Source organism: Phascolarctos cinereus, unplaced genomic scaffold, assembly GCF_003287225.1.
Source record: "Phascolarctos cinereus isolate Bilbo 61053 unplaced genomic scaffold, phaCin_HiC Scaffold_4;HRSCAF=312, whole genome shotgun sequence".
NCBI lineage: Eukaryota > Metazoa > Chordata > Mammalia > Diprotodontia > Phascolarctidae > Phascolarctos > Phascolarctos cinereus.
The window spans coordinates 651,232,353-651,241,833 of NW_027555847.1; the positions used below are offsets into that span (position 1 = coordinate 651,232,353).

At 38.3% G+C, this 9,481-nt stretch overlaps 1 protein-coding gene across 2 annotated transcripts in view; it reads right to left on the reverse strand.

Annotated features, from left to right (window-relative positions):
- TOP1MT (DNA topoisomerase I mitochondrial) overlaps positions 1 to 7,433 on the reverse strand; it is an 81,494-nt gene extending 74,061 nt beyond the window's left edge. The window contains exons 1-5 of one of the 2 annotated variants that reach the window (XM_020994859.2): positions 7,246 to 7,433; positions 5,501 to 5,608; positions 3,613 to 3,715; positions 2,556 to 2,629; positions 1,443 to 1,557 (exon numbers count right to left, since the gene is read on the reverse strand). In XM_020994859.2, coding sequence (XP_020850518.2) covers positions 1,443 to 1,557; positions 2,556 to 2,629; positions 3,613 to 3,715; positions 5,501 to 5,565 — 357 coding nt within the window. In that variant the 5' untranslated portion in view covers positions 5,566 to 5,608; positions 7,246 to 7,433. The remainder of the gene's footprint in view (positions 1 to 1,442; positions 1,558 to 2,555; positions 2,630 to 3,612; positions 3,716 to 5,500; positions 5,609 to 7,245) is intronic. The other variant, XM_078153803.1, reaches the window with a different exon arrangement.
- Between the last annotated feature and the right edge of the window lie 2,048 nt (positions 7,434 to 9,481).

Consider the following 9,481-nt stretch of genomic DNA (forward strand, 5'->3'; position numbering starts at 1 on the left):
AAGTGATTTTCATTAACAAGAGAGCAGGACCTTATAATCTCTATACCTCAGTCAATAGTGTGACTCTAAAGATGTAATTTATTATAGAAAACTGTCTACAAAAGACTTCCCATTCTTGTCTACACCAAAGTCTATGTAGTTGATCTATCCATTCTTAAAAATTTCATATTGAAAGTAGGCACATGGATTGGAATCTTGGTCAATTTATTAAGGAACAGTAAAATCCACAACCTTTCCCATTCTTTTAGATTCTTCTCTCTTTTTGGTATCTTATTCAATGGACCAATGAAAGGCCTGCATGTCATAACTGAAATCATACTCATTTTTTATCCCTATATGTAAAACATTTTAGCAATTCCAACAATCCTAGCAGAGTGGGCCTTGAAAGCATTTCAAGAATATCATACACACCTGGCAGATATTTGCCCAGCATTAAAAAGAAACAGAAGAAAGAAAAGGTCCTGAATAATATGCCAGCTTCATTTTCATAGGATTTGATAGGACATAGAGAATCTCTCCCTTCTACAGTAAATTCTGGTCCTTGACCAGATATATAACTTATCTACAACAACCTTCATGCAGTTAACCTTTTTCTACAGAAAAGAGGTGAATTACAGACTTTGTTACAATATATCTTACAGTCAAATGAAATAATAGTCAAAATAACCATGAACAAGGAACTTTTTTTGAGTAAAATACGAATAGATTTTTTTTTACACAAAATTAGGCAGAAACAGAGAGAAACAAACATATGCAAGGTTAGAAGGATGAGTTAAAACTAAAAAGAACCAAAAGCAATTGTGTAATCCTGCCATTAGAAAGCAGAAGTGCCAAGTTGTTATGCAGTGACTATGTAAATCACAATTTTAGCTAGTGTATAAAAGCTGCTTGTAGTCTTTAACCTTGGCTCACTTGGACACATTCGGACCTGAGGTAGAAAGATTGCTAAAAAAGAGAAGTGTTCTATACTATGGTATCACGGGACTGAATCTACTGCAACACTGTTTTATCCAAGCAAAAGAATTGAGGACAAATGTATTATAGGATTCTATCCTAGATGCACAAACCTTAAAGGCTTAAGGCAAATCGAATAGAAATTCAGATATAATGGGCAAGATCTGTATCTGAAGATTTACCAAGACAACCTCCCTGCTCTCTAGCCCTGTGATAATCTGTTAATTAACAGGGTTTCTGAAGGATTATCCATCCCACCTTGCTTACACAGAGTAAGCTTAAAGAGCACTATGCTCAATACTTTACTCTCTCTGGGGGCAAAGAGATGCCTGATAACCCATTCCCAGACCACTCTTATCCTCTCTAAAGAAAATAATTTTAAAGTATTCATATATGGCAATTAAAATTTTCTGGTTGAGGATGGCTTTAAAATCTCAGAAAAATGACAATAAGAGCCATGTGGTTTGTCCAAGTAACTGGAGACTCACCTTCCTGACAGGTACCTTGCCAACCACAAGAGAAGGCTTCTGCCAAAGTCCCTCATTTGCAATATCTTGGCCTGCACTCTTTGCTTCCAATACTTCTTTATGGTTCAGAGAATTTCTGAGCAAAACAAAACAGAATAGGAAGTATAGAGTAATCCTGAAAAGATGCTGGCACCTAAGCAGACAGACCAAGAAGGGAAACTCTTGTCACTGGGAAGGATGACCACACAGCAAAGTTAGGGAACAAATTATATGATAAAGCCCACTTTAGGGATCTCAATTTCACAGACTAGGAGAGTACAATGTTATCTTTAACTATTCACTTTTCCTTACCCTACATCCACATAACTCATTGCCAAAACTTACTGGTTCTATCTCTACATATCTCACATCTGTCTCCCTCCTCTTTTCACACAGCTAATGCAAACATTTGCCACCTCTGGATCAGACCACTGCAACAGCATGCTAACTGGTCTTTCTGATTTTCCAAAAGTTTCCTATTCATACTACTCTCCCTCTCAATAAACTCTAGCAGCTCCCTCTTGACCTAAGATCATATATTTCATATTTCTTGTGTCATTTTAAAATTTCTACCTTTTATGTAAGTTTTATAACGTAGGTAATTATTAGCATAGTAGTACCTGTATATAATTACATGCATATTGAGGGTGCAGGCTCAAAAAAATTTAAATGATGCAGATATATGATTAAAAAAAGTTTGGTGATCACTAGTCTACTGGGAAATGCTTTTAACTAGAAGGGATTTGGATTTTAGTCCTACCTTTCTCATATCGTCAGGCAACCCTGAAGAGCTAATACATTTATTTCACTCATTCAGTTTCAATAACTAGACATTCTGCTTAAAAATTAATATATGACCTCATGATCAGGAATGAGAGAAAAATGAATTTAAATATCTTATTTAAAAATGATAGCAAAGTTAGAAGAGAAAGACCTAGGATCCATGGTGAGAATGTAAAAAAGCAGTTAAGTCTTTAGACACAATATGACAGAGAAAATATCTAGTTACATAAAATATTCAATATTCTGAGCTCTGTATTTATTTGGCTTACAAAAAGAAATGCTTTTTATAACAAAATAAAAAAGAAAAATTACCTGGTAATAACATTTTTTTGTACTGGCTTCTCTCTGGACCTAGAAAATTTGTTTCCTTCTTTCAACAAGTATTGCTATAATTTACAAGATGACAGAAAGAAAAATAAATTTATTTAGTACAATTTTTTACAATGTTATCCACAATAAACAATTCTGCTAATGTTCTAAGACTAAAAAGAAAACCACAGAGAAGAAAGAATCCTACGCTTAGAATTTAAATAGAGTCCAAGTACTTTAGAATTACAAAATGTTAGTAATGGACAGAAACTTTTATCTTGTCCAATCTCTTCATTTTACAGATGAAGAAACAAGTTTAGAGAAGGGAAGTGACTTACTTTACACAGAAATAATGGCAGAAATAGGACTATAGTAAGGTCTCTTGATTCCCAGTCCAGTGTTCACCTTGCTAACCTATGTCTTTAGTCTCAATGAAAATAGCTCACATTCTATATAGCACTTTAAGATTTACAAAAGCTTTCCTCACAAAATCCCTGTTAAGTACAAGTGGTATCATTTCCATTTTTACAGAGGCTCAGAGTGGCTGTGTCTCACCCAGGGTTACAACAAGTAGGAGGACTTCAAAGTTGTGATTTGAACCCTAATCTCCTGATTCCAAGTTCACTGGTCTTTCTTGTTAGAAACCGTATCTATAAGAAAGCAATTTGGTACTAAGACACAAACAAACAAATAAATAAATAAATCAGGCAATAGTGTAATAGAAGATAACTTCAAAAGACTCAAAGTAAAATCTAACTAAAAACAAGCTCCTCCTCGTTTAAGCATTCAAATTATCTAAATGCAGTCTTGAAATTCTAACTCACTTTATAAAGACCCACAAAGAATGACTACCACTATAAGAAGAAAAACTAATTTCCAAATTTCAAATTACACTTAATTGCTATGAAGTATATATGAAAATACCTACCAAAATACAAGTGGACAGCTACTAGGAGACTGATGAGCAAAAAACCATCATTACATTATGTACAATGCAGTACTTAGAAACTGAGTCTGCAAGTTAAAATAAAATGTTACTATGAAATGAAAACATTCATACCTGGTCCTCCCCCCATATTCCCTGATTCTCTTCTGTGTTGGGTTCCTTCATTTTCGGTCTCTTTGGGTTCTCTAGCTCCATCTCCTGAGGATTCCCTCTTTTTCTTTAAAGAAAAATTAAATGTGATTTGAAAAGAAGAAACTGCAGATGCAACATTAAAATGGTTCCTTTGTCTGAAAGCAGCATACAAACTTATACAGAAAGGGACAAATATCTCTCTATTTTGTTCTCACCTAATAACTATGATTAATATAGCAGATTATAGAAATTACTCCGTATTAATACAAATAACAGAAGGCTTATAAAGTTCATAGCATTTAAATCTACTGTTGTCACAGCGATGAAATCAATTACATCAATGTCTACAATCATCTCAAACTGGATGTCCTGTTACAAACATCTTAAACTCACCATGTCTAAAACTGAACTTAATCTCTCCCCCTAAACCATCCCCTCTTCCTAACTTCCTCATTACTGTTGAAGGTATCACCATTCTCCTAGTTACCCAGGCTTGAAACTTAGGTGTCATCCCTGACTTCTCACCCTTTCTCATTCCACATCTTAAATCTGTTATTAGGTCCTGCAGATTTTACCTTCCCTCACTTACACACCCCCTGCTTTCCTCTGACACTGCTACCACCCCAGTACAGGCCCTTATCACCAGGACTACTGCAAAAGCCTTCGGATTAGTTGACTAAAAGTCTCTTTCCACTACAGTCCATCTCCCATTTAGCTGTCAAAGTGATTTCCCTAAAGTATGTCATCTACCCCTCCCACAACAGACTCCAACGGCTACCTATTACCTCTAGGAACAAATATAAAATCCTGTTATCATTCTAAGCCCTTTATAACTGGTCAGCCCCACATCCCTATACTGAAGCCACATACTCTGCAAACCAGTGACACTGGCCTCCTTTCTGTTTCTTAAGCAAAACACTCCATCTCCCAACTCTGGATATTTTCACTGGCTGTTCCCATGCTTGAAATTTTCTCCCTGCTCATCTCTGCCTCCTGGCTTTCTTCAAATCTCAACTAAAATCACACTGTCAACAAGAAGCCTTTCCAAACCCCCTTAAATGCCAGTGTTTTCCTTCTACTGATTATCTACAATTTATCATATATATATGTATACATATGTATGCATACATATATATCTTTTTTGTACATTGTCTCTCCCATTAGACTGTAAGTTTGAGAGCAGCAACTGTCTTTTGCCTTTCTTTGCCTTTCCCAGCACTTAGCATGTGCCTGGCACATAGTAGGTACTTACCAAAAACTTATTTCAGACTGTGATTCCTGCTACAAACTCTCCTTGTCTTCCACATCTAGGCCTGTTGAAATCCTCTGTTTCCCTGAAGGTCTAGGTGCCCTTCTTCCATGAAGATTCCTTTAATGCTCATAGGAAGAACTCCCTTCTCCCCTGGTCTCTAATGCTTCTAAATTCACCTCTCCTGTGCACTTGTCCCTACCAATGATTACAAGGATATCACTATGCTTTAAAGTGTGCAAAATGTTAATTCATTCATTTTCCCATTTAGGTCCACAGCAACCCTGTGAGGTAAGTACTACAGGTATCATTAGTCCTATTTTACGGATAAGGAAACTAAGGCTCAGAAACTGAAAGACATGCTTATGGTTAAAGAGCTAGTATACTTCAGAGCCAGGATTTAAACTTGTATTCCTGACTCCAAGTCCAGCACTTACTCTACCATCCACAACACATAATCATTCCCTAAAGGCAAAAGTTGTCATTTCTTTCATTTTTTTATCCCAAATGCTCAGTTCAGCATCTTACACAAAGCAGACATCTTAATACATTTACTGAAATGTAATAAAAATCAAAACACCACAAAACCTAGAATGCCTCAGTGTTTAAAAAAACTAATACCTTATTCGAATATCCTTGTGATTTACTGAAGTCTCTTTCAAATCAGGGTTTTTATAGTCTTCCATGATTTTTACAACTTGTCTCTTCTTTACTCGTAATTATTCACAACTGTAAAAAATTGATTATATTATGTAAGATTATGTATACATGAAATTAAACTCATGGCTAGTTCAAACTGTTTCAAGGGCCATTCCTTGTAAAAACACAATGCAGCATATGTTGTCTATGTGGAGTAGCTAATTTTACAAGACATTAAGAATCCATCAACAGAAAAACTACTGAGATAACAGGAAAGGAATTAAGTTTAAATATCTTCCTAAATTACCAATGGCCCAATGCTCCAATCCTCCTGAGCTTTTGGTCCTGATAATCTTCGAATTTCATTTATACTTGATCCCCATTACCACGTAATTAGAGTTTCTCTAGAAAGGATAAGTTTCAAGAACAAGTCACTAAGAATTCTCCTAAGATTTATAGGTTGCCATTACCAGATTATTCACTACTACGATTAAATGAATTTTATTTCAGATGTAGATGCTAGTTAAAAAAAAAAAATCCACCTGCCAGAGCCCTTTAATTTGGTGCTTGCTTGGTCTTAGATCCAGAAAAGAGGAAAATGAAGGTTTTCAGTGATGGAGAACTATGGCTTTAGGAATATCAGATAAAAGTGGGAGAATACTCCAAACATAAACCTTTAGTCTAGGAAAGCAAGGAGAGGTCACTGATAGCATGCTTTCAAGGAAGTGGACAGAGAAACTAGAGTAAGAGAAGAGCAAAAAGTCAGAAAGTCATTTTTAGGGCAGGCATTATGGATTGGCACTCTATGGGGAAAGGCCCAAAATAAGTGGCATAATTTCTGAGAGTTCCATGGAAAATGGGCAAAAACAACTGATGCCACCATGTGGAAGTTTGGTGGGGTGAACCAGAGGTTCTAAAACAGAAGATACACCTCAAAGAAATAAACCGAAGTTTGGTGAGCAAAAGGCTGGGTTTGGGCAGCAAGAAGGGAAAGGAATTGGAAGTTCAGGCTTTAAAGCAACTATCTTGAAAAAAAAATGGAAGTAGAAGAAAAGACATCCTGAAGCAATGAGCTGATCCAAGAAGATGTAAAGGCCAGGTAGTCAGATGAAGATGGAAAGTAAGGAGAGAATATGGAAGAGGAGGCAGAGTATGTGATGGAAGCAGAAGGGGGGTGAGAAAGGTGTGGGGAAAAAGGGAGAAGTGGAAGGGAAGAAAACATGGAAGAAAGGGGAAAGGTGGGAGAAGTGGGAAATTATAGTGAGAATGGGGAGAACAGAGGGAAGGAGAAAGGGGAGAACAGGGAGATGAGGAAGAATGGAGAAGAAGAGGAAGAGAGGAGAGAAGGAAGAGGCAGAAGAGGAGTAGTAAATGAAGGGGAGGTGGCAGAAGAATGGGAAAATAGGTGAGAAGGAAAGACAAGGTGGAGAAGAAGGGGGGAGGGAGAGGAGGAAGAGAGAGGCAGAAGAAGGAAGGAAGGGCCATGAGAAGGGGAGAGCAGGTGGGAAGGAAAGAGGAGGCCGAGAAGGAGGCGGGGATAGAGGAGCGGACAAGGAGAAGCGGAGCAAGATAAAATGGGGGAGAGAACACGGAAGAAGAGGAGAGGGAGCGGGAAAGACATCACGCAAAGCGGAGCCGGGAAGGGGAGGGAAAGAGGCCCAGGGCTCCTGCTAGGGAGCGGGAGCTGCAGGGTCCTGGGCCCAGGGTCGCACACACCCCGCTCTCACCCTAGCCTCCTCCCTGCCAGCCTGCGAGGGGCTGTCCCTCTTCCGGTCCACCGTGGCCCAGGACCGAAGTGAGGAAAGCGCCGCCCTGGTCACCCACAACCTACGACCGAAAGGACGACAATGGCGACAACAACGATCCCGCCTCGTCCCTTCAGAAAGCCGTCCGCCAGGCGTCCGCGGAACAACCACCTGCGCATGCGCCCCAGGTGCTTCCGCCCCGGTCGGGCCTTCCAGCCAGCCACGTGCCCGGCCACGTGGTCCCTCTGAGGGCCTGGGGCGGGCTTCTCCCGGCTGCCCAGGAGGAGATGGGGGTGGGGCTGGGGGAGGTGCCTCGGGGGAGCAGGTGTAGGGGGCCTCGGGTGGGAGGGGCTGCAAGAGTGGACAGCCAGGAAAGCCAAAGCCGGTGTCAGGCCGCGTTGTGAAAAGCCACTATCTCTGGGTTAAGGACAGGGTCCAGTGGTCCTCTGCTCTGGTCAGTCTGGAATATTCTGTTCACTTCTGGCCACCACAGTTTAGAAAGGACGTTGATGAGCTGCCGGGCAGGCAGGGAAGGACCTTGAATTCATCTCTGATATGTCAGTTAAAAGAAGTGTCCATGCTGGAGAGGCACCATGGTGTAGTGCATAAAGCACTGGACTCGGGGTTAGGGAGCTTGGATTTGAATCCTGCCTCTGAAACTTATTAGTTGTAACCACTCTGGGCAAGTCAATTTCTTCATCTGTAAAGGAGGCAGGGAGGGAAGGGTAGAATGGATTCAGTGATCCCTCCCAGCACTAAATCTCTGCCCATGTTTGGCCTGGAGAAGAAAGGAATAACCCTACCCACCCACCCCCAGCAAAGCTTAATTAGCTGATTTAAGTATTTGATGGACTGTTAAGGAAAGGATTCAGATTTGTTCTGCTTGGCCTCAAAGGACAAATAGGAGGAGCATTGGATGGAAGTTAACAAAAAGGCAGATTTAGGTTTATTGTAAAGAGAACTTGCCTTCAAGAAACAGAATGTGTACCTTGGGAGATGGTGGATTCTCCTTCATTGGAGGGCTTCCCATAAAGGCTAGATGACCTTCTGTTGAATAGGTCTTGGAGGAACTTCTTGGTCAACTACAGATTGCACTAAATGGATCATGAGGACAACCTTCTGGGACCTTGTGTTTTGGGGATGTGACAGATGAAAGGTTTGAAGTAAACATGGAGGGTGACTAAATGAAGGGATGAATAATAATAACAGGTAACATCAACCTAGTGTTTATGGTTTGCAATGCTCCTTACAGTTACTATATCTTTTTGTCCTCACAACAATCCCGAGAGGTCGGTGCTATTATTATTCCCATTTTACAAATGAGGAAACCAAGTCAGACAGAGGTTAAATGACTTGCCCAAGGTCACACAGCTAGTGTTTGTGGCCAGATTTCAGTTCAAGTTTTCCTGATTCCAGGAGCCAAACACCCCAAATCCCTCTAAAACAAAAATCAACTCTGGAATATCTGTATTCTGGTAGTGTCTCTCAATCTGGTCAAAAATGTCTGGAGTATTTTGTTTAATTCTGGGTACCATGTGTTAAGAAGGATATATATGTATGTATGTGTGTGTGTGTGTGTATATGTATATGTTATATAACAATATATACATATATAGTAATGTATGTATGTGTGTATATATTATATATTATATAACAATATATACATATATAATAATATATGTGTGTATATATGTATATGTTATATAACAATATATACATATATAGTAATGTATGTATATGTGTGTATATATGTATATATTATATAACAATATATACATATATAATAATATGTGTATATGTTATATAACTATATATACATATATAGTAAATATGTATTGTGTGTATATATGTATATATTATATAACAATATATACATATATAATGTGTGTGTATATATATGTATATGTTATATAACAATATATAATATATAGTAATATATGTATGTATGTGTATATATGTATATAACAATATATACATATATAATAATATGTGTGTGTATGTGTATATATATGTATATGTTATATAACAATATATAGTTATATATGTGTGTGTATATATATGTATATATTATATAACAATATATACACATATTATAATAATATATGTATGTGTGTGTATATCTGTATCTATATCTATATCTATCTATCTATCTATCTATCTATCTATCTATCTATCTATCTATCTATCTGCAGAATCCAGGGTGGGAGAGGGAGGGAGG